The sequence below is a fragment of the Taudactylus pleione genome, unplaced genomic scaffold, assembly GCF_031769625.1.
Source record: "Taudactylus pleione unplaced genomic scaffold, aTauple2 ptg000656l, whole genome shotgun sequence".
NCBI classification, from domain to species: domain Eukaryota; kingdom Metazoa; phylum Chordata; class Amphibia; order Anura; family Myobatrachidae; genus Taudactylus; species Taudactylus pleione.
The window spans coordinates 1,426,264-1,451,549 of NW_028285058.1; the positions used below are offsets into that span (position 1 = coordinate 1,426,264).

Sequence of the window (25,286 nt, forward strand, 5' to 3'; positions counted from 1 at the left end):
AACTGAATAATATATGATAAACTTAAAAAAAATTTTTTTATCCCACAGGTACAAGTTTATTTTGGCCCACTTGAATAGACCAAATCCATGTTTAAATACAAAAAAGAGATTTTGAAAAGGAGATAATTATTTGTAGGAGGACAGCTAAGAAAAACAGCAATCAAGTGCATGTTTAAAAGGAACTTAACTGCTATCTAAACTAAAGTCTTTCTCTTTGGAATCACTGCTCTCTCAGACTATATAATGAATTTACAGTATATGCTAATAGTCTTATCAATATTTGGGGGACTTTTAATGTTGTATTTTTAATTAAAACTGACACATAGTATACATTAGGGATAGTTGATACTCTGAGATATCAGATTATATTTGGCTGTAGCTATCTTTTTAAGCCATATCAACAAACCTATATTTATCAAAGTCAACCCTAAGTCAAAAAATGATTATGCCGGGCATGTACCTTGAGATAAAACTCACCAGGAGACAGACAGACCATTTATCTGATATTGCCGTACATAGGCCCTGATTCAGAGCCGGACGCTCTGACCAGAGCGCTCGCTCTGAATCAGGGCCCACCTCCATAATTATGGAGCGTCCTCCTGGACGCTCGTATAGCTGTGGGTCACCACCCACAGCCTATACGAGCGTGCAGGTTGATGGTCGCAGTGGTCTTGACCATCGCGACCATCGCCAGTGCGAGCCGAAGCCTGCGGTTGAGTTTCTCAACCGCAAGGCCCGGAGTGATTTTGGCTCTATCAGAGCCAAAATCACTCCCACTGACATCACTAGTGATGTCAGTGGGGTGTCAGTGGGGCCGGCTTCTGACGGTAGGCGTTCCCTTGGGAACGCCCCCGTCTGGGAGGCACGCACCCGGCACGCCCACCAAAGGGGGCGTGCTGTCAATCAACATCGACAGCACGCCCCCTTTGATCAGACACAACGAGCGAAGGAAAGTCCTTAGCTCGTCGCGTCTCGTGCAAGCGCACGACGGAGCTCCCTCCGTCGTGCGCATGCGCAGTGCACACCATCGACCCACTTGCGAGCGGACAGCCGCTCGCGAGTGGGTCTGAATCAGGCCCATGGTCAGATAATTGGTCTATGCGTACGATGGTGAGTATCTCCACTATGAGAAACGAATAGCAATTATCGCATCTCATGCCCGACAGATCGATAATTGCCGCTTGGTCACGGCCATACACTGTACAATTATCGGCCCGATCAGTTTCTGAGGATGGCACTGGGAAGACTAATATGTAAATGCTTGCTTGATGGCCTCTGCCTGAGACTACAAACAAATAGCTGGCCGATAAAATGCAATTTATTAAAGCCACATGTAGGTGGGTGGAAGGTCTGTGATCATCATCGGAACAGTCACGACCATCTGCAGAAACTAAGTCACAGTCTGGGATCACCATCAGAATAATCACGACCATCGGTTGAGATTGTTGTTCATTTGGCCAGGCTGTGGTAGCTGAAACTCACCGCAGCCTGACTAGGTCCTGGCAGCTTGTCAGGCCAGGAAATCTGCGTCAATGGACGCAGACCCCGGTCTCATCGTTCCCAGAAAACTGGGGTAACAGAGAGGAGGGTGGAATGAAGCAGCAGACAGAGAGGGGCGGAGCTGGATAAAGCAGGAGGTGGGGCAAGGCGGGCGGGGGGGGGGGGGGGGGGGGGGGCTTTAAGGAAGACTGAGGTGACACGAGTCCCTTTCCTAGTATAGGATAATACACTCCTCCTTGCTGTATATAACATGGGTTTTAGAAGCCATTGAGAGGCTCTGTGACCATATAAAAACAGAGAGCTTTTTATGCAGGTTACTTTAGTTTGCGGTGACTTCTGATACCTTTACCCCTCTCCACAACCTCTCCAGACAGTCTGTTTAATGAGCTGGTGAATTTGCGACAGTAGGGGGTACATTATATTTTATAATATACAGGTTTGTCTAGTGAACACTAAAGTGATAACATCCAAGCTTATGAGTTCTCACTCTACATACTGGTATTATTTGCTGTACACATACAATAGTAACATTACTTATCCTAATATTATCCGAATATTAATAACATAAGTATAGTGTTCCATTTAAGTTACATAGCAGCCAGAATGGCTTTCCTTTTAAACCTGCTTTACCCTCCCTCCACTCTAGGTGTTCTCCTTGGATTACCCCGACTCCTTCCACAGTTTTTACAGCCCTCACAAGGTTCAAATGAAGAACCCGATCCTGGAGCGTCTTGCGGAGCAGCTAGCCACCTTGTGCGCCACCTTGAAAGAGTATCCGGCTGTGCGCTACCGGGGGTGAGTGAGCAATGCGGAGCATGAGTAGGATGCTATAAAGAAATGGATGAATACGAAGGCAGGTGTATGATCTAATTGTCAGAGTAGGAGATATGGGATGTAGTCACCATCCTGGCGGTCGGGATGCCGTTGCTCAGAATACCAAAGCCGGAATCCCAACAGCATTTGTAATCCCGGCTCCAGAATCCCCACCATAAGTATTAGGGTTAGGGGGAGGGTTAAGTTTAGGGTTAGGGTTAGGCACTAGGGGGAGGGTTTGGGTTAAGCCGAATTCAGAGTTGCATGCAATTCCGAATGTGGAGGGATCTACCGATGTTTAGCCTGCAGACACAATTTAGAGCAGTCCAGAGCGATTTGGAGTCACACAGGTCTGATCGCTTGTCACCTACGACCAGTGGCGGCTCCAGAGGTGAGGGCCGCGGCGCAGTCCAAATTTCAAATAGGGGAGCCACACCAACTGCCATTCCAAATGCAGCCAAACATGGATGGCTGGGACTCACTTGCAGTTGGTGTGGCTCCCCTATTTGAATTTTGGACTGCCCTGCAGCCCCACCCCTGATGTGGCAATGGGTTGTATACGGGCTAGTCAGAGGTGAGAAATTGGCTCCGGGAAAATGGCGCCTGCAGCCGCAATGTAGTTATATTAAATCGGTGCAGGGTGAGCGGTGTGGGCCCAATTTATCTGTGTGCACCGCACAGCTTGCATCAATTATAGATTTGAATGAAGCGAATGAGAGGTGATGTTTATACATTTTGTTGTGTAAGTAGACTGTATAAGTGCATTAATTATCCCCTGTATGTCTCCGCAGGGATTACAAAGATAATGCAATGCTTGCACAGCTCATCCAAGATAAGCTGGATGCCTACAAAGCCGACGACCCAACTATGGGGGAGGTGAGGCACCGACAAAGCACAATCAATTGGCAAAAACAATGTCTTGATAAATCATTCTTTAATAAGGGCTTTCTGTAACTGTAACAATACGATATGATGTAAAAGCCTTTTTAGCCCTTACAGTTTATTCAACAGATTGTTTCCTAGATGCTTGATAACACTAATGTATTCCTGTCAAAAAAGAAGGTTATTGTGTGCAGCAGTTTGTCTTATTATCCCACTGTGATAATAATAGTATATACTACAGCCAGCACCTCTTATTTAAAGGGATGTTTCAATATTTAAGAGAATTCAGACTATCAATTCATTAGGAATCAGTGATATCAGAGAGGCACGAGGCACTGATTCCTAATAACCTCATTGACTGCGTTCTCACTAATATTAGTTCAGTCCCGCAAATGGCTGCCTTCATTGTCTGTAGATGACAAAGATCCTTAATAAATGCCGTAGCCATATAGTGCTGAGGGTAGGATTGGGAGTGGTGGGTATAAAGCATTGGGGCCTGGCATGCTTGATGGCTCTGGCATGTCCCTGTTATGTGTGATTGGCGGAAACTGTAACCTGCTTACTGCCGCTCTGCAATACTGCATGCCTTGGCCAATGGTGCACACACCAATGGAGGATTTTATATGTAGGGTAGAAGAAGGCACGCCCCCAAAGAGGCACAGCCACACCACATGTGGCATGACCACGCCCCAACACTGTATCGGGGCCCAATTCCTCTTGGCAGCCACGGTTGTGGCTCACCTCAGCTATTCAGACATCAGCTGTTGAAGTTAAACTAATACAGAATAAATTCTGATTGGTTGGTTTCCACCATGATTAAATACATTTCAGTAAAGTGGATGTTATTTGCTGAGCTTACGTGTCATTTAAAACATTGTGTCACATTGTTTATTAACATGCTGGATACATATGTTGTTAGGGAAAGCATTTATTTATTATGTCTATATATATTTCTTCACATATTTGTTTTAGATTTCCATTCACCAAACTAAGGGTCTGATTCAGAGCCGGACGCTATTTGCACTCGCTCGTTCAGAAAAAGGGGGTGGCTATTTAAATTGACCATTCGCTCTTTGCGGTCAGTTCACGCCTCTATGTCTGAACGAGCGAACAAAACATGCGAACGTAATTTTTAAAAAAACGCCCCCTGGCCGCTCGCATCATACGTCATGTCTGCTATTTATTAGATTAATCGAGTACATCGAAAGGCGTATGAACTGCTCGCTATTCTTGTGGTTGGTTTTTCCTACCACAATCATGCGAGCAGTTCTGACTATAAAACAACCAAGTGACGTGGTCGATGACGCTGCTTTATTAATTATGCACACCCTTAAAACGCCCGTTTTGACCGTTTGGCACGCCTGCGTTCGGATCTCCACTCCCCGTTTTCAAGCACCTTCCCCTGTTACCACCCACAAACGCCTCACCCTGTCACTCAAAATAGCAGGCATTCGCTATTTAGCGAACACACGATTTTCGGCCGCACTGACTGGTTCGCGCATGCGTATTACAATCCGTACGCATGCGCAGTTGGGCGAACATCGCTCGGAACGAACGAGCGGCCGCTTACGAGCGGCTCTGAATCAGGCCCTAAGAGCACATTTCGCATTTAATGCTCTCTGCTTATCTATACCAATCATTTTCTGTGTGCAATGAGAGCGTCATTTAATTCATAATATCATAAATTGTCTTTTATTTTATACCTTGTGGTAAAAGCTGTAAGCGAAGGAAATGTTTTCACAATATTATGGAGTCTATTTACTAAGCAGTGTTAGGAGACAGAGTGAAAAGTGATAAGAAAGTGATAAGGTGCCAGCCAATCAGCTGCCAACTGTCATTTTTCAAACACAGCCTGTGAAATGACAGTTGGGAGCTGATTGGCTGACAACTTATCACTTTCTTATCACTTTTCACTCTGTCTCCTAAAACTGCTTAGTAATAGATCTCTATGTAACAAAAAGCAAAGTTTTATTGATTTGATCTGTATCAGAAAACCATGACTTGAGGACTTGCACAGATGAGTACGGTAGTGCTGATTGCAAAAGTGACTTGTTCTATGTAGCACTGCAAAATATGGGAATACATAGGTACAAATCATTTGATGGCAATGAGCCCTGTATGCTTGAGACGCGCCATCTATAATCCTCTCTCCTCGGCCAGGGTCCGGACAAGGCTCGTTCACAACTCATTATCTTGGATCGAGGTTTTGATCCCGTGTCTCCAGTTCTGCATGAACTCACTTTCCAGGCCATGAGCTATGACCTCCTGCCAGTGGAGAACGATGTCTACAAGTAAGGCTGGGCACCTTATTGCCTTACCCAGGTCTAACTATGCTACATGGTGATATATAAATAGAAGCAGGAGAATACGTTCTACTTTATAAAGGAGGTTACAGCATTGTGGGACTGATTAAGAGGTGGACGCAGGGGCGGCATAAGCGCAGTTGAAAAATGTTTTTTGTACTGTGCATGCGTCCGAGTCGCACCAGGCATGCACCTCCATTGTATACCACACCGAGATGCAGCATACTGTAAATCTGGGCGCAGGGCTTGGGGTTTTCAGTGGACGTTCCTGGGAGGTAAGAGGGGGGTGGTTAGGCAGATGCAGGCGTGTCGGTGACAGCGGCTGCACACAGCTAACACTGAACGCCATTGGTGAAATGCACCGAGATGGAATTCTACAGGTGCAAGACGCTGCATGTGGGCGTTTTAAAGAAATCGGTTTCGGCATTAGCATAAAGACGCACCGCTGAATCAGGCCCTCACTGACTATATAAAACATTTTAAAGGTATCAGCTTCACAATTTCAAACATGATGCTTTAGATTGTAGTATTGCATTACCTGATCAAACTCAGTGTCCCCATGTCGACATTTTGATTGTCGGACTCTCATACCAGTTCCATGTCAGCAATTATTGTCTGTTTAATATCATGTGTTAGTAAAAAGTTATGGGGCGGGGTGCACCAATGTCAGAAATGCGGTTAAACCCCTGAAAATGCCTGGGTTTGATTGCATACATTGAAGCGATACATTCCTGGGTTTGGATGCGGCGAGTAACAGCATCTATAGATGCGCAGAAGGACGCCAGAAAACCTGTAAGTCCCTCTCTTGCAGTTTATAGCTCTTGCCGTGAGAGCTGTCCTTTATGCATACTGGTGTATTTAACGCCGGCATTCATGTTTGAGTGGCGGAATATATCGCATGCAAATTGCGATGCGTCATGCATCCCGCCCATGAAGTAATCTGCTGGTTGGATATGATAATTATCACAGCCTCATGAAGTCAGCAGAGCTCTTTTCTCACTTTGTATACTGTAGTTAGTAGGCTGTGAATCAGCTTCTATGTGATAAGTCTAGTGTAAGAAACCATACACGGTAGTTGGATTTAAGCCGGGTACTCACTAGATGATATGACGTCTGTGCTGGTGGATCGGAACGACATATTGGGAACATCGTCTTGTGTGTACCTGCTAAGTCGCTGACGATTTGCTCTCCCGCGTGTCGTCAACGACATCCTTCGTCGGCCCTGCATGCCCCCGCCATCGGTCCCGGCATCGGCAAGTGTTTATGCACTTGCCGATGCCAGCTTTCCCGCCAGGTTGCATCACCGTCGATGTCGGGCGCACTAGACATCGTCTAATGTGTACCCGGCATAAGATGTACAATACTGGAGGGATTTGTTTTACAATGGCTTGAAGCTTTTATGTTTTAAATAGTCCACCGAGTGAGTGAGATACAGAAGCTATGATTCTACCTGTCTCTGTAACAGGTATGAGACCAGTGGCATAGGAGAGCAGCGAGTAAAGGAGGTGTTGCTAGATGAAGATGATGAACTCTGGGTGGGCTTGCGTCACAAGCACATTGCCGAGGTGTCTCAGTAAGTACTCTGATCCAAGTGTCGGCTGCAGTCACATTTCTAGCAGAACCATAAAGAACGCTCAAACTGATGTCATGTTCCCTTTCTTGTAATGCACAGAGAAGTAACTCGCTCTCTAAAGGATTTCTCATCCAGCAAAAGGATGAACACAGGGGACAAGGTGACTGATCCATACGGATATAATACGTCTACCTGGTGACATGTCTACATGTATGACAAGATGGTAATTGGATTCATTCTTTCTATCATAGGCAACCATGAGGGATCTCTCCCAAATGCTGAAGAAGATGCCGCAGTATCAGAAGGAGCTGAGCAAGGTGACCGACCCGTTAATAATCAGATATCCACTCGCTTTCATTACATTCAGGAACCACTTCCCTTCTATTAGCATTATAACATTGCTCCTGTTACAGTCATTATATACAGGTTACACTGCTCCTGTTGCAGTCAGTATATACAGGTAACACTGCTCCTCTTACAGTCAGTATATACAGGAAACAATGCTCCTCTTACAGACAGCATATACAGGTAACACTGCTCCTGTTACAGTCATTATATACAGGTTACACTGCTCCTGTTGCAGTCAGTATATACAGATAACACTGCTCCTGTTACAGTCAGTATATACAGGAAACACTGCTCCTCTTACAGTCAGTATATACAGGAAACACTGCTCCTCTTACAGTCAGTATATAGAGGTAACACTGCTCCTATTACAGTCAGTATATACAGGAAACACTGCTCCTCTTACAGTCAGTATATAGAGGTAACACTGCTCCTGTTACAGTCAGTATATAGAGGTAACAATGCTCCTGTTACAGTCAGTATATACAGGTAACACTGCTCCTGTTACAGTCAGTATATACAGGTAACACTGCTCCTGTTACAGTCAGTACATACAGGTAACACTGCTCCTGTTACAGTCAGTATATACAGGTAACACTGCTCCTGTTACAGTCAGTACATACAGGTAACACTGCTCCTGTTACAGTCAGTACATAGAGGTAACACTGCTCCTGTTACAGTCAGTACATAGAGGTAACACTGCTCCTCTTACAGTCAGTATATACAGGAAACAATGCTCCTATTACAGTCAGTATATACAGGAAACAATGCTCCTCTTACAGACAGCATATACAGGTAACACTGCTCCTGTTACAGTCATTATATACAGGTTACACTGCTCCTGTTGCAGTCAGTATATACAGATAACACTGCTCCTGTTGCAGTCAGTATATACAGGTAACACTGCTCCTCTTACAGTCAGTATATACAGGTAACACTGCTCCTCTTACAGTCAGTATATACAGGAAACACTGCTCCTCTTACAGTCAGTATATAGAGGTAACACTGCTCCTGTTACAGTCAGTATATAGAGGTAACACTGCTCCTCTTACAGTCAGTATATAGAGGTAACACTGCTCCTGTTACAGTCAGTATATACAGGTAACACTGCTCCTGTTACAGTCAGTATATAGAGGTAACACTGCTCCTGTTACAGTCAGTATATAGAGGTAACAATGCTCCTGTTACAGTCAGTACATACAGGTAACACTGCTCCTGTTACAGTCAGTATATACAGGTAACACTGCTCCTGTTACAGTCAGTATATACAGGTAACACTGCTCCTGTTACAGTCAGTATATAGAGGTAACAATGCTCCTGTTACAGTCAGTATATACAGGTAACACTGCCCCTGTTAGTCAGTACATAGAGGTAACGCTGCTCCTGTTACAGTCAGTATATAGAGGTAACACTGCTCCTGTTACAGTCAGTATATACAGGTAACACTGCTCCTGTTACAGTCAGTATATAGAGGTAACACTGCTCCTGTTACAGTCAGTATATACAGGTAACACTGCTCCTGTTACAGTCAGTATATAGAGGTAACACTGCTCCTGTTACAGTCAGTAAACACTGCTCCTGTTACAGTCAGTATATACAGGTACCAATGCTCCTGTTACAGTCAGTACATAGAGGTAACACTGATCCTGTTACAGTCAGTATATACAGGTAACACTGATCCTGTTACAGTCAGTATATACAGGTAACAATGCTCCTGTTACAGTCAGTATATACAGGTAACACTGCTCCTGTTACAGTCAGTATATAGAGGTAACACTGCTCCTGTTACAGTCAGTAAACACTGCTCCTGTTACAGTCAGTATATACAGGTAACACTGCTCCTGTTACAGTCAGTATATACAGGTAACACTGCTCCTGTTACAGTCAGTATATAGAGGTAACACTGCTCCTGTTACAGTCAGTATATACAGGTAACACTGCTCCTGTTACAGTCAGTATATACAGGTAACACTGCTCCTGTTACAGTCAGTATATAGAGGTAACACTGCTCCTGTTACAGTCAGTAAACACTGCTCCTGTTACAGTCAGTATATACAGGTAACACTGCTCCTGTTACAGTCAGTATATACAGGTAACAATGCTCCTGTTACAGTCAGTACATAGAGGTAACACTGCTCCTATTACAGTCAGTATATACAGGTAACACTGCTCCTGTTAGTCAGTATATACAGGTAACACTGCTCCTGTTACAGTCAGTGTATACAGGTAACATTGCTCCTGTTAGTCACTATATACAGGTAACATTGCTCCTGTTACAGTCAGTGTATACAGGTAACATTGTTTCTGTTACAGGCAGTATATACAGGCAACACTGCTCCTGTTACAGTCAGTATATACAGGTAACACTGCTCCTGTTACAGTCAGTGTATACAGGTAACATTGTTTCTGTTACAGTCAGTATATACAGGCAACACTGCTCCTGTTACAGTCAGTGTATACAGGTAATACTGCTCCTGTTACAGTCAGTGCATACAGGTAACACTGTTTCTGTTACAGTCAGTATATACAGGCAACACTGCTCCTGTTACAGTCAGTGTATACAGGTAACATTGCTCCTGTTACAGTCAGTATATACAGGTAACACTGCTCCTGTTACAGACAGTGCATACAGGTAACATTGTTTCTGTTACAGGCATTATATACAGGCAACACTGCTCCTGTTACAGTCAGTATATAAAGGTAACACTGTTCCTGTCACAGTCTATATATACAGGTAACACCGCTCCTGTTACAGTCAGTACATACAGTTAATACTGCTCCTGTTACAGTCAGTATATAGAGGTAACACTGTTCATGCTGCCATTTATATATACAGGCAGTCCCTGTCTGACGTTTCATCTGCTCATATCTCCCCTGACTGTGCCAGTGCCTAAACTATGCGCTCAGGGCTCTTTTCCATCTCATATAGGGGCCCATTTATTAAGGATCGCATACTTAGTACACGTATCTTTTTCCAATGAATGCACCCAGGCATTCCCCAGATGCAGGTATCATCCATATACTGCTAGGTCATACATAGAGATATTCCTCCTGTTGTAAACATTCCCTTTAAAATGCAGTAATTAATATAATGAGTTCTCTGCAGTATTCCACTCACTTACACCTGGCTGAAGACTGCATGAAGCACTATCAGGGAACTGTGGATAAACTCTGCCGTGTGGAACAGGTGAGAAACAGAAAGTAATGTATTCGAAATGTAACTTGGTTTTCAGCATCTGAGTATAACTGTGCAGCAGCTGCTGTTATTACAGCATTATATCTAGGGCTAGGAGGAACTGACGGTGGCAGAGAATCAAAGGTTGGAGCTAATGCATGTGCGATTTCTGCTACAATAAAATGCAAATGCTAGTTTCAGCCTCCGCCTTCTATACTAGCGAGCGACGGACAGTGCAAGTCCTGAGACCCCCACTTTCAATGTCCATGGACAGTGCAAATTTCCCGGCTCAAATACTCCACCATCGGCGCACCATTGCGATCACCGTCCACACTTACGACTCCCTATGGCTGGCGCAGTGTCATACTCTGAACTTTCTATAGTCATGGCCTCTGTGGCTTCACCAAAACGCCCATGACACTCCAACTTAATGGTATGAATTCTCCGTAGGGGTTTCCAAGACTTTTGCGCATGCGCAGTAGCAAATAATCTCTGAATTGCACAAATATCAAGACTGCGTCCACCACCTAATCAGGCCCTGTGATTCACCTTGGCATTATCTCTTAGGATCTTGCGATGGGCACAGATGCAGAGGGAGAGAAGATTAAGGATCCCATGAGGGCCATCGTCCCCATCCTCCTGGATGGAAATGTCAGCACGTATGATAAGATCCGCATCATTCTCCTGTACATCTTTCTTAAGAATGGTAAGTGGAAGAATGCAGACTACAGTTACAGGAATTTCCCAGCTTCACTGGCCTCTTATGCAGTGCCCCTTCTCCCGCCTACATAGTGAACATGTATATAGTCTATAAATGATTACAAATTCTTATGTATTTTTATGCTGAGACACCTTGGCTCCAAAACCAGCTTCCCAGGCCCTGGTATCTGGAAAGGCCTTACAATTACAGGCCATGGGCAGCAGGATTAGAGTGGTTGGGTATGAAATCCCGGCTTTTGGGATGCCGTTATTCAGAATAACGACAGCGGCATCCTGACAGCCAGAATCCCGACACCCATAGGAACTAAAGGTAAGCATTTTCCCTACCCCTAACCTAACCCCTACCTTAACCCTAACACTCCCTCCCCGGTGCCTAAACCTAACCCCCCCTTATTAGTGCCTAAACCTAACCTCCCCCTCCCTGCACCCTAAACCTAACACTCTCTCCCTGGTACCTAACCCTCCCCCTAATGCCTAACCCTAACCCCGCCAGCTAACGCTAACCTCCCCCTAACACCCTGATACTTACCATCGGGATGCCGACAGTCGGGATACTGGTGCCGGGATCCCGACTTGATGGGATTTTGGCGTCGGTATTTGGACCGTCGGCATAACGCACACCAGGATGCAGACTACATCCCAGATTAGAGAGGTGGTAGGACGTCATTTCTATTATAATTGCCCTTGATTATGTTACATGTATGTTATACAGTATATGCAAGAGTAAGGGAGGAATTGTAAGTGGAAGAACAATGATGGCAGATATTGCAGGTGGGGTCTGGCATTGTGAGTGGGGAATAATGGTAATGTATGCACCTGTTTCTCTTGTGACCAGCAATATGTCCCACACACAGTGGCGATTTCCTACCTGTCGACTTGAGGGGGACGTGTTAAAACTAAAATAAATAAAAAATCTGCTTGGGATATCATTTGTTGCAGCTTCTAGTAGCAGATTAAAATCTGGCGGAATAGCAGGGGAGTGGCTTCCCATTGGTAGTTCTGCTGTCTGCTAATCACAGTCCGGACTGGCAGTCCCAGAGGCAGAAAACCTCTCCCCTAGGACTTCCACTATGGCGTTCAAATCACAGAAAGCTCTTCCGATATGAAACCACTGCTCTCACTGAGGACTCACTGGTGTTGGCAGGTTTTTACTGAAGGTGGTGGTGGTGAGGATGGGGGGAGAGGGACTGTAGCCCTTAGGCAAAATCCGCCCCTGCCCAAACATATAAGAAAGATTCAATCATACCACATCAAAGACTTTGCTGTGAGGATCTGTGGTAGATTTGAAAACTTATGGTGCGTACACACTGGGCGATAAAGTGGACGACTGAACGATAACGATATCGTTCAGTCGTCCACTTTATCGTCCATTTTTAACATCAAAACGATGAACGATGGCGACGACGCGCGTTCCCGCGGGTCGTTCGCCATCATCGTTCATCGGGCTGACATGCAGGCCAACCTGACGATCTCGTCAGGTTGCTGCATGTCAGGGAATGGGGGAGAGAGCCCGGCGCTGAACGATATCGTTAATGATATCGTTCAGCGGCTGTGCTCAATGTCATGAACGACATTGAGCACAGCCTGCCTTGGACAACACTACACGATATCGCTCAGGGAGCATATCGTGTAGTGTGTACCCACCATTAGGGAAGAACAACTGATAAAATAAGGGAAAGGAGAGAGAACAGATGGACGATTAATATACTCCTAATCTTTCAGGGATCACTGAGGAGAATCTGAACAAGTTGATCCAACACGCACAGATTCCACCAGAAGACAGCGAAATTATCACCAATATGGGCCATTTAGGTGTCCCCATCATCACTGATGTATGTATATTTCTTGGCGGTAAGGTCTGGGGGGGGGGGGGAGGGACCATTGTCAGCGGGCAAAAACATTTGTTCAGGATAAAGTGTACTAGCCTTGAAATTTTGAGCATCATCCTAACAAAGTCATTGTGATTGGAGCGTCATGCTAACTCAGTCATTGTGATTGGAGCATCATGCTAACTCAGTCATTGTGATTGGAGCATCATGCTAACAAAGTCATTGTGATTGGAGCATTATGCTAACACAGTCTTTGTGATTGGAGCATTATGCTAACACAGTCATTGTGATTGGAGCATCATGCTAACAAAGTCATTGTGATTGGAGCATCATGCTAACAAAGTCATTGTGATTGGAGCATCATGCTAACACAGTCATTGTGATTGGAGGATCATTCTAACAAAGTGAAACTCACAGAGACAGATGCTCAGTGATTAATGATATGTAATCTCTATTACATACAAATTGTTAGCAGTTCAAGGTCATCAGGATCATCTCTGTACTACAAATGACACCCAATATACAGAATGCTGCAGGTACCAGCCTTTGCTTCTGAATACACGTATCGGTGGTTCTACATGTAACTTTGGTGTCCAAAATGTGTGATGTCACATAAGTGGGTGTGGTCTATGTTCTGAGTATATAGTGTGGGACAGTCGGTCCGGGCAAGCAGAATAGGCGTTTCTTGACTTTCAGAAAATGCACCTAAAAATAACAGCCCCTCTTTTCACATGATGACATTTTGTTCAACCCTCAGTCCACGCTCCGTCGCAGGAGTAAACCAGACCGCAAAGAGAGAATAAGTGAACAGACCTATCAACTGTCTCGATGGACCCCAGTCGTCAAAGATATCATGGAGGTGAGAGGGTTAGCCTTGCATGGAAGCAGGTACAGGGATGTTACCACAGCCACTGATTTTTATTTTCTTCTTTTTTACGCTTAATCCATATGTCGGAGCAGAGGGTGGGACAATGCACTTTATGATGGGAACTAAATATCCATTGATTCATTGGAAATGTTTTTTATTCTTTCCGGTATTAGTTGTTTACATTTGTTTGCTTTTATTGTTTGTTATTTTTTCTTTTATCCACGCCTGCATTTCTTCATCCTTTTTGTACAATAATTTCTACAATTTCCCATTAATCCAGGACACCATCGAAGACAAGCTGGACACAAAACACTACCCGTACATCTCCACGCGTTCCTCCGCCTCTTTTAGTACAACAGCTGTAAGGTTGGTGTGAAAATGCCACGTTGGAACAAGCTAAACTGCCTCCATGCTGTGGTTAGGGCCTGATTCACAGATGGTTCTCTCAATGGCGTTTGCCCGAATATGCACATGCTAATTTCAACCTTCCCTATTTGCTCCATTGTGCGATGGATTGTACGTGCGGTGAGACCAGGCCCGGTACTAGGATTCTCTGTGCCCAGTGCCGTCCTGTGCTGCACTGCCGCTCCCCTTCCCTCCCCCTGAGCGTTTAACCAATAACGCCAGCGGAAGGGCGGGGAGGGCAGGCTTTTCCTCCTGAGCCAGCTGATGGTGAGCTCAGGCAGGGCTACGTCCTTTAGGCTATGGCGCTTCGGGCAACGGCCCTGTTAGCTTGTGCCTAGAGCCGCCACTGGGTGAGACGCCCACTTTCAGGCTACGTGGTCTGTGCATTTGTGATGGAGACTGTAAACACTCCAACATCGGTCGTGCCATCAACATTTGTGGTAGCCTAAGTTCTACTATAGCTACTCTCCTCTGATCCAACTAAACATGGCCTCTGACGCTGTGTATTTGTGATTGGGAACACCTGTGACACTCACTCCCATAACACGCCCATGGTATGGCCCCTTTTTGCAACTACTTTAGGTCACCTTCCAGTCTCCACCATGAAACACCCAGGGACCGCAAGACCCTTTGCTACTGTTAGAAATGCAGTATGCAATTGTAAACACCATCGGTCACTTCGGTTCTTGCATGTGCAGTAGCAAAACATCGCTCAGCTGCTGAAATATCGGCTCTGCATCCATCTCTGAATCAGGCTTTAAGCCTCTCTTTGCCTCCTTGCTATACAACAAGTAATGTGACACAACACCCGTATTTTAAATAGCAGTCACCTAGTGGAAGTACGCAGCTTCCTCCTGTTATGATTAAATGTATTCACTTGTATCACATTTCATCCTCAGTGCCCGCTATGGACACTGGCACAAGAACAAGGCCCCCGGGGAGTATCGAGCTGGTCCTCGTCTGATCATCTTCATCCTGGGTGGAGTAGGTCTCAGTGAAATGCGTTGTGCATATGAGGTATCACAGGCCAGCGGCAAGTGGGAAGTCCTCATAGGTGAGTGGCGGGGACGCAACTCTGCTTACTGTGACGGACTGTGTACTGGGATAAGCTAATGAAATAAGAACTGAAACCTTTTTACTGTATGTCTGTAACAATGTGTGTTTGTTTTATTTACATCTGTATGCTCTTCTTTGTGTGTATGTAGGTCTATTATAAATTCCGTGTGTCTTATCATATTTATATATCTGCTATAGGTTGTGTGTGTGTGTGTGTGTGCGTCTTACTGTGTATATGTGTCTGTTATAAGTTTTGTGTGCATTTCACTGTATATGTGTCCACTAACGCATAAACATACATGAAACTTGCTTATCTGCAACAGTTTTAAAATATTTGCCCCCATGAATCCTGCTGCCTTCTATTAATCCAGGCGTATAGCCAGCATATTGATACAGGCCAATGGCCAGTTACAGTAGAACAACAGTCCCATTATCAGTTACAGATACACAAGCCTGAGTAAAAAGCCATTGCAGCCCAAGTGACAGCGCAGGTTGCTTATAATTAGTTACTGTAAGGCTGGTTGTACCCGGCTGTTGGCCAGACCACTCTAGTACCCGCTACGTGTTCATTAGTGTATCAGAAATATAATAAATAGCCTCTTTCATCTTAGGGGCCGTAGCGCAGTTGCACTCTCTGGGCTGTAAGCAGCCTTTGTAGCTATATAGGTTTGCGTGTCTGTAGCTGGAAGAATGTGTGTGTGCTTTGTGTAAGTATTGTGTACAATATGGCCTGTGACTGCTGCTGTGTCTGTCTCTTCCTTACTGACAGTCCTGTCTTAGGTTTGTCTGTTTTTTGCTGATTTGCTCTCTCAATGTCTGTCTCTTTTGCTGTATCTGTTGCTCTGTAGGGCTCACATTTTTTATGTGGTGAAAAAACTGTATCTAAGGTGCCCGGGTTCTATCGTTACCCAATGTTAATGTTAAAGGTATATGTGTTTTTATAAACACGTTACCTGCCCAGTTTATATAAAAGTCATGTTTAGCTGTGCCAGCTGTACCCCAGTTATTGGGGATACATACCATGAGTGGAGCTATCCCGAAGGGCTAACAGGGTTTTTTCTTTATATCGGCTCCAGTGAATTAATACATTACAGTTTTCTCACCCCTAGAGAAGTGTTTGTCTGATGTTTCTTTCTGACCCTAGCTTGTTTCTTTAAGTCTTATTAAGAGCTTTGTCTATTGCAGTCATGTCAGTCTGTGTCTTCTTCTCACCCTAAGTTTCTCCTGTTCCCTCACTACAACTTACATATCTGTCTATCTGTCTATCTGTCTATCTATCTATCTATATCTATCTATCTATCTATCTATCTCTATCTATCTATCTATCTATCTATCTATCTATCTATCTATCTATCTATCTATCTATCTATCTATGTCTGTCTATCTTTTGTTTTTTTGTTACCTCCCTGCTTTTGTTACACCTTGGGCCTCATTTATGAAGTGTGGATCTATCTGCAGGGTTAGTAGGTATGCGCCTTGATGTGCACTTGGGTGACCCTTTAGGCATTATTCACCACATACAGTCAGGTGCATAAATATTGGGACATTTACAGAATTCTCATATTTTGGCCTCTATTCACCACCACAATGGCTTTGAAATGAAACAAACAAGATGTGCTTTAACTGCAGACTTTCAGATTTAATTTGAGGGTAATTACATCCAAATCAGGTGAACGGTGTAGGAATTACAACGGTTTCTATATGTGCCTCCCACTTTTTAAGGGGCCAAAAGTAATGGGACTATCAACTCAAAAGCTATTTGATGGACAGGTGTGGGCTATTCCCTCGTTATTTCATTATCAATTAAGCAGGTAAAAGGTCTGGAGTTGATTCTAGGTGTGACATTTGCATTTGGAATCAGTTGCTGTCGACTCTCAATATGAGATCCAAAGAGCTGTCACTATCAGTGAAGCAAGCCATCATTAGGCTGAAAAATCAAAACAAACCCGTCAGAGTGATAGCAAAAACATTAGGTGTGGCCAAATCAACTGTTTTGAACATTCTTAAAAAGAAAGAACGCACCGGAGAGCTCAGCAACACCAAAAGACCCGGAAGACCACGGAAAACAACTGTGGTGGATGACAGAAGAATTATTTCCCTGATGAAGAAAAACCCCTTCACAACAGTTGGCCAAATCAAGAACACTCTCCAGGAGGTAGGTGTATATGTGTCAAAGTCAACAATCAAGAGAAGACTTCACAAGAGTGAATATAGAGGGTTCACCACAAGATGTAAACCATTGGTGAGCCTCAAAAACAGGAGGACCAGATTAGAGTTTGCCAAGCAACATCTAAAACAGCCATTACAGTTCTGGAACAACATCCTATGGACAGATGAGACAAAGATCAACTTGTACCAGAGTGATGGGAAGGAAAGAGTATGGAGAAGGAATGTAACTGTTCATGATCCAAAACATACCACCTCATCAGTGAAGCATGGTGGTGGTAGTGTCATGGCGTGGGCATGTATGGCTGCCAATGGAACTGGTTCCCTTGTATTTATTGATGATGTGACTGCTGACAAAAGCAGCAGAATGAATTCTGAAGTGTTTCGGGCAATATTATATACTCATATTCAGTCAAATGCTTCAGAACTCATTGGACGGCGCTTCACAGTGCAGATGGACAATGACCCGAAGCATACTGCAAAAGCAACCAAAGAGTTTTTTAAGGCTAAAAGTGGAATGTTATGCAATGGCCAAGTTAATCCCCTGACCTGAATCCGATTGAGCATGCATTTCACTTGATAAAGACAAAACTGAAGGGAAAATGCCCAAGAACAAGCAGGAACTGAAGACATTTGCAGTAGAGGCCTGGCAGAGCATCACCAGGGATGAAACCCAGCGTCTGGTGATGTCTATGCGTTCCAGACTTCAGGCTGTAATTGCCTGCAAAGGATTTGCAACAAAGTATTAAAAAGTGAAAGTTAGATTTAGGATTGTTTAGTTTGTCCCATTACTTTTGGCCCCTTAAAAAGTGGGAGGCATATATAGAAACCGTTGTAATTCGTACACCGTTCACCTGATTTGGATGTAATTACCCTCAAATTAAATCTGAAAGTCTGCAGTTAAAACGCATCTTGTTTGTTTCATTTCAAAGCCATTGTGGTGGTGAATAGAGGCCAAAATATGAGAATTCTATCAATGTCCCAATATTTATGCACCTGACTGTACATGAGGTCCACTGTGTTCTATATATTTTATATATATATATGTGGTTGTGTCTTTCTCCTTCCTGTTGTGGTACTTCACGTCACTTTTAATGTTCTTGTGAACCTCATCTCTTACTGTAATCCTATTTTTTAATTGTAAATTGCTTAGCCTCCATGCTCTCCTATATCTGTCTTAACCTCCATGCTCTCCTATATCTGTCTTAACCTCCATGCTCTCCTCTGTCTGTCTTAGCCTCCATGCTCTCCTCTGTCTGTCTTAGCCTCCATGCTCTCCTCTGTCTGGCTTAGCCTCCCAACTCTCCTCTTTGCAGCCTTGCCTCCCTGCTCTCCTCTGTCTGGTTTAGCCTCCCTCCTCTCTAGTTTAGGCTTTCTCTTTCTACTTATGCTAGAGCTCGCTTAGCCTCCCTTGTGTTCGCTTCCTTCTGCTCAACCTCCCCTATTTTCCATCTTAACTCAGCTTTCAGAGTTTCTCCTGTTGGCTTGACTTCTCGCGTGCTTCCTCTCACTGTCTCAGCCTTCATTGTTTGTCCTCTTACTGCCCTGGCCTCCTTGTGCTTTGCACTGCTGACTTAACCTGCTTTGTGCTTCCTCTTGCTGTCCCAGCCTCCTTTGTGCTTCCTCTTGCTGCCTCAGCCTCGTTTGTGCTTCCCTCTGCTGCTCCACCCCTCTTGTGCTTTGCCTGGCTAACTAGGCCTCCCTTGTGTCTCCTCCTGCTGCCTCAGCCTCCCGTGTACCTCTTCCTGCTGCCTCAGCCTCCCTTGTGTTTTAAGTATCTAATTTTTCTTCATATTTTGATTTCCTTCACAAATTCTTCATATTTCTTCTTACACAATCAGTTGTCTGCTTTATATTTGGCCTTTGTCCTCTTCCCAAAATGTCTTGTCTGTGTTTTCGTCCTTCAAAAGTCCTCTCTTCTTACTCCCCTACCCTGCTCCTCCCTGTCTGTGTTAGGCCTTTGTCAGCCCCCCTCTCTTCTCTCACAGGTTCCACTCACATATTAACACCCATCAAATATCTTGGAGACCTCAGACACCCAGACTTCCGAGACAGCAGTCGGGTGTCATTCGAGGACCCGGCTCCCATCATGGAGTGAGGTCTAACGAGCTGGGACAAAAAGTAAAGAGAGACTTTAATACCCCCAAAAACCCTCCACCCTTCGTGGATTTCTCTGCCCCACTCACCCTCAGCTCGGACATCACCAATTAATTTCTCTTGTTTTTACAATAAGAAAATGCTTGCTGGTTTTTGTTTTATTTCTGTTGGAAATGCCATTATAGGAACAGTTGAAAATGTGTCCTTTCCCCTCCCGCTGATCATGTCATCTCATGATCAATCCATGTCTCATCTTCTCCCTGTCTTCTGATCTTCCATTCCGCTTGCTACGCCATAATTCTCTACACTTATTACATTATTTGCCTCCTACCTGATCTCAAATTAACTTTACCCTTATGTCTATTATTTTCCATCCTCATCACATGTTCTCATGATCTTCCCCTTTGATTCCCTGTTGACAGACAGCTAAACCACAAAATTGACATTTTTATATGTCAAAATAAATTGATAAGTTTTACCTTAACTTTCTAATGCAGATTTGCTTTATAAAAAAAAAAAAAAGACAATTTCCACCATAAACCACTTTATAAACCTTCACAACTTACACTACGAGGATTTGAATTACGACTAAGGGGCCCATTTATTAATGATCGCATTTTGCAATGCGATCAGGGCATCCAGTACCCGCCCATGATCGCATTGCAAAATGCGATCATAGTGGCTGAATGTATGATTCGGCACATGCAGGGTGACGGGCTTCGAAAGTAGCCCGTCCCTGCGATGTGGCCGGAGTGCATTCGGGGCTGCTGCGCATGTGCAGTTCCGCGGACTGCACATGAGCGGCGCCCATTGCCGGCGGAGGGATCTGTGAGATCCCTCCGCCGGCTGACTTGCGGTAAGTCCCCATAGACTACAGCGGCTAACGGTATCTTCAGATAGCGTTAGCTACTGGGGCCAATATCGGGAATGCGAAGTATTCCCGATATTGATACATATGGCAGCATCGCATCCCCCATAGAAACCTATGGAGGAGGCGGCTGCCGGCGGCAATGGAGGGATCACAGCAGGTATCAGAGATACCTGCTGCGGTCCCTCCTTCCTACATCCGGGGGATACTTAGTATTTGAGGTAAACCCCCAAAAGCAGGTGTTTTGGGGGAAATTGCCTCAAATTAACTTTGATAAATGGGCCCCTACAGCTTAAATAATAAAGCATTGCATGTCAGATACCTTACTTAGGGACTGATTCAGAGAGGGACGCTATTGTGGCAGCCGCTGCGTCTTTGTATGCAGCAGCTGCCTGACCTTATGTATATGCTGCAGGAGGCATCTTGTGTAAATAGATTTCTCCTGCCGCCTTCCCTGAGCCACTGCTGCGTCTGAAAAGGCAGCATCTGATCAACTGCGAGAACGTCGGTCATCTGAGTAATTCTCAGGTCACTCAGGATGTCGGGGTAAATCATGCTGCTGGGGCCATTGACGCTGCATCCATGGAGTCAGTCACTGGCTTCAGCACTCCCAGAAAGCTGGACAGACACGACCCCATTTTCCGGAGCGCTTACCGTCACTGTCCCCAAACGCCAGTCATTGTTGCTGTTGTGAGGAGCCATCTTTCCGAATATATCTCTGGAAAGATAGCACTGTCAGATGAGTATTGGGAAGGGGGTGCTAACCGGGCATCCACAGTGGTGAATCAGTCGGTATGGTGCTGGGCACCCCTGGAGCCATGGGCCCGTGTGCACTACCAAACCTACGCCAATGGTAGATACGCCACTGGCTGGTGATAAATGTCATATATTTTACTTGTATATTTCAGTTCAATCATACAAAAATCTTTATTATAATAATATTATATAGTGCCTTTACCTGTGCAAATAGTGCCTTTACCTGTGCAAATAGTGCCTTTACCTGTGCAAATAGTGCCTTTACCTGTGCAAATAGTGCCTTTACCTGTGCAAATAGTGCCTTTACCTGTGCAAATAGTGCCTTTACTAGTGCTTGGACTATTAACTGTGGCAGATACACAAAACACTGCAAAAAGATATTTTCCTGTATAGGCAAGCTAGGACTTCACCTACTACTATGCTCTAGTGCCAGCTATAAGTAATTTTAAACAATGGAGGCAGCATTTATAATGACTGATAAGCTCCTCCAAAATATCTAGAGGGCTCTCACGTAACGGTTTGTTAAAAAAAATTAAGTATCTGTGGGGGTCTAAGCTGTAAAGTGACAGTTAGGAGCTGATTGGTTGGTACTTTATCCCCATTCACTTTATCTCACTCCAAGGCTTAGTACATAGAATCCTTTATCTGACAAGATAGATTGGAGGTTCTCAAACTCTTTAGGGCCTCAGTCCTCTTAGTTCCATAAACTCATTCCCAGCTCTCTGACCTTCCGAGGAACATAATAACTCCAAACAGAAAATGTTAATTAACATTATTGAAAATCTTACCCGCACACCTAGTTACCGCCGAACCCCAAGGTGTTGGTACTGCCCAATATGGGAACCAAGAAGATAAATGGTAACGCAAAACACCAATAGTGATCTAATATTCTATGTGAATTCATTCCGTATCTCCCTCCATCTCTCACCCATTAATCTTTGTGCCGTCTTCCCCGCGGGACAAACATTTTCAAGCATTTTGCTCTGCAAGCGGTTCACTTGTCAGCCCCACAACAATCTTTGCAAGTTTAATTTACAGTGTGTGGGTGGGGGGCATAAGGCTCTCCGGAAAAGCATCGCCACTGGTTTGCATGAAATCATGATTCACAAATTAAGGCAAGGACCGCTCGCTCTTACCCCCCACACTGTGGCGCAGAAAGGGTTAATGTGACAGTTATCCAGTGAGAATTACTGTGAGCTGAATACATTGGGTTTCAGCCTATCCAAAAATTCACTAAGCCCGGCCACATCACCGGGGAATGTGGCACTCCCCCCTCTTAAAAAAGTGTTACCAGTTTCTAGTGAACCGATTGGCTGAATATGTGTAGGTGACGCCTGCAGTTTATACTATGGCCGGCTGATTCATACCTGGCTGCATGACACCTTTCCTAGAGTCACAATTTATGTGTACAAATTTATTGTCATGAGTTTCCTGTTTTAAAAAAAAAAAAATGACAGACCTAGCGAATTAAAATAAGTCATCGTTTTAGTTCTTTTCTTATAAAAGGTGTCAGACTCCTGGAGGAATATTTACTAAGGTGCGTGTTTTTAGAATTGGAGATGTTGCCCATAGCAACCAACCAATCAGATTCTAGCTATTATCTTCTAGAACAGGCTTTGGAAACCTCTTTTTCTGCCGAGGGCCATTTTGATATATATAACATTATTCGCAGGCCTGGTGCAGACCACGCCCCCTCCGTGTGACGTCACATGGGACGGGGCCTCAAACGCCGGTGATTACAGCAATGTCCGGAGCATCCTCAGGATGCTCCGGGGCGCTGTAAGGGCAGTGGTGTGACTGTCTGAAACATCCTAAGGACGCTCCAGGCGGCACTGCTGCATAGATTCTGGCTGCAGGGTGCCATTCGAGGCTAGCAGAAAAAAGCTCAGAGGGCCAGACCAAATGATTCCGTGGGCTTTATACGGCCCCCGGGTCTGAGGTTCCCCGTCCCTGTTCTAGAAGGTGCTTGATAAATAATAAGTACTGTAGAATCTGGTTGCTATGGGCAACACCTCCACTTCTATAAACCAACACTTTAGTAAATATACCCCCTGGTTTCAAGCACAATTATCTGTCTTTACCTGCAACAATCCAGTGAGAACTGTTACATTAACCCCTTCTCTCCATGGGGATATGTTGGGGGGAAGGGCCACAGCACACCAACTCACTTTTTAAGTTTATCGCTCGTTCATGGGATCTGTGCATGCCATGGATTCCACGCAGCAAGCATTGATATTGGGGGAGGGGTGGGGGGGTTGGTTTAACACAGTTGTTCTTGTGGGGGAGTCGGGTGGGACATCCAAAAAGGACATTGCATGCTTGTGATTATGGGAAATCTGTGTTTTTTTCTGTCATACTGTGATTATTTTGATCTAATGATGTAATTGTACCAGATGTTTAACATTTCAGTCCCATTTAGAACATTTCAGTATTTGCACTTATACAAAAGGACAAAACAATAAATTAAAGGGAAAATACCCCCTGGCCTTGGTGTACAAATTGTAGTGCATGCTTTAGGATTCAACAATTTGTGACTTACCAATGGCATATTGTTTAGCTCTAAGTGGGACTGATGTTTAATGCTTATTGACAGGAACTGCAATGTCAACTTTGGTTGTCTACGAGTTTGATTTATGGAAACCTCTGCTAATATGTACTTAAGATGTCAGAATTCTTACTAAAATATGTGGCTCTAGAACAAGCTGAAGCACCCTGGGGCTCTCCAGCTGTTGTTGAACTGAAAATCTCATCAGGCAGAACCAGGTTTGGATCAGGGCAAAGAAGGCGCTCGTGCTTGTCCTCCGGCATAAATCACTCTTTCTGGGCAAGGAATTAGTTTTGCATACCTGCCAACTGAGTCCCATACTAGACCCAAATTCCTCTCTCCTCATTCCTATGAAAGTGTTTCTTATTCAATACTATGCAAACTTCCTCATCAAAAGGGGTGTGGCCTGCCAGGAAAGAGGTGTGTCACTATGGGGCAAGGAACAAGGCAATTGAGGCGTGGTGTGGGCATATCAGGGGGTGTGGCTCCATTTGTGCCAATTGTATAGTTGGAATTGGTAGGAAATATGTTTTTAGTGAGTTTAATATATAGGCTACATCTTATATAATTTGCCAGTTGGTAATGTTGACACAAGCAATATGAACGCTTTTATGCCGTGAGAGGACATTTCAAGAGCACTTGCCTACATTTGGTGAGTTCTTCTGGGAAAGTAAAACACCCTCCCGGATCCAACCTACTTCCCCCGCGCAGTTGTAAAGACATGGCCGCGGTGACGCGTTTCACTGTGAAACGCGTCATCATGGCTATAAGAGGCTGGGAATCGCAGCATTTTGTAGTGGCAGGTGGTGCAGTGATGACGCAAAGCGATCTCATCACCACCTCCCCCACACTTGCATCTTAGATCCCGGAGGTACGATCCTAAAATGTAGGCAAGCGTTACTTCAAGCAGCATGTGTCTCCAGCAATTGGTAGGGATATGTTTCCCTGTGCTCCCCTCACTCCCTTGAGGTAGTACGAAAGGCCAAATATGACAATATCAGATTTTCTGTAAAGTTCCAGATATGTCTACATTAAGTTGAAAGCAGCAAATGTCATTATGTATCTGTAGCTTCCCCTTAATCATGGCACTAAGAAAGCCTTAATCTGTCTCTAATGTGACAACATCAGAGACAGATTAAATGTACTTAACCTTGATTTGAGACTGGAAGGCATAAAGGTGCTGGTCTAACTCTCCTCTAGCCAGGGGACTCGGTTACTTGGTTGTTAAATGTATTTTGAATTCCCACATTTATGCTTCCCTATCCCAAATTGTAGGCTAACAGTTCTATATCGCCTTCTATTCTGTCCCAACGTTCTGTCTCACATAAAGAGGTTCCTCACATCACTGCCTAGTATGTAATCTTGTAATCACAGGGGGGGGCGAT

The 25,286-nt window shown here is 44.5% G+C and overlaps 1 protein-coding gene across 2 annotated transcripts in view; it reads left to right on the forward strand.

Moving 5' to 3' along the window:
- Window positions 1-25,286, forward strand: part of STXBP1 (syntaxin binding protein 1) — a 52,761-nt gene that overhangs the window by 25,677 nt on the left and 1,798 nt on the right. Inside the window, exons 7-19 of one of the 2 annotated variants that reach the window (XM_088455482.1) lie at window positions 2,147-2,295; window positions 3,105-3,189; window positions 5,356-5,486; window positions 6,964-7,071; window positions 7,171-7,231; window positions 7,323-7,388; window positions 10,523-10,603; window positions 11,159-11,297; window positions 13,034-13,143; window positions 13,898-13,999; window positions 14,289-14,374; window positions 15,313-15,467; window positions 19,624-19,756. In XM_088455482.1, the coding sequence (XP_088311608.1) occupies window positions 2,147-2,295; window positions 3,105-3,189; window positions 5,356-5,486; window positions 6,964-7,071; window positions 7,171-7,231; window positions 7,323-7,388; window positions 10,523-10,603; window positions 11,159-11,297; window positions 13,034-13,143; window positions 13,898-13,999; window positions 14,289-14,374; window positions 15,313-15,467; window positions 19,624-19,733 (1,383 nt within the window). In that variant the 3' untranslated portion in view covers window positions 19,734-19,756. The remainder of the gene's footprint in view (window positions 1-2,146; window positions 2,296-3,104; window positions 3,190-5,355; window positions 5,487-6,963; window positions 7,072-7,170; window positions 7,232-7,322; window positions 7,389-10,522; window positions 10,604-11,158; window positions 11,298-13,033; window positions 13,144-13,897; window positions 14,000-14,288; window positions 14,375-15,312; window positions 15,468-19,623; window positions 19,757-25,286) is intronic. The other variant, XM_088455483.1, reaches the window with a different exon arrangement.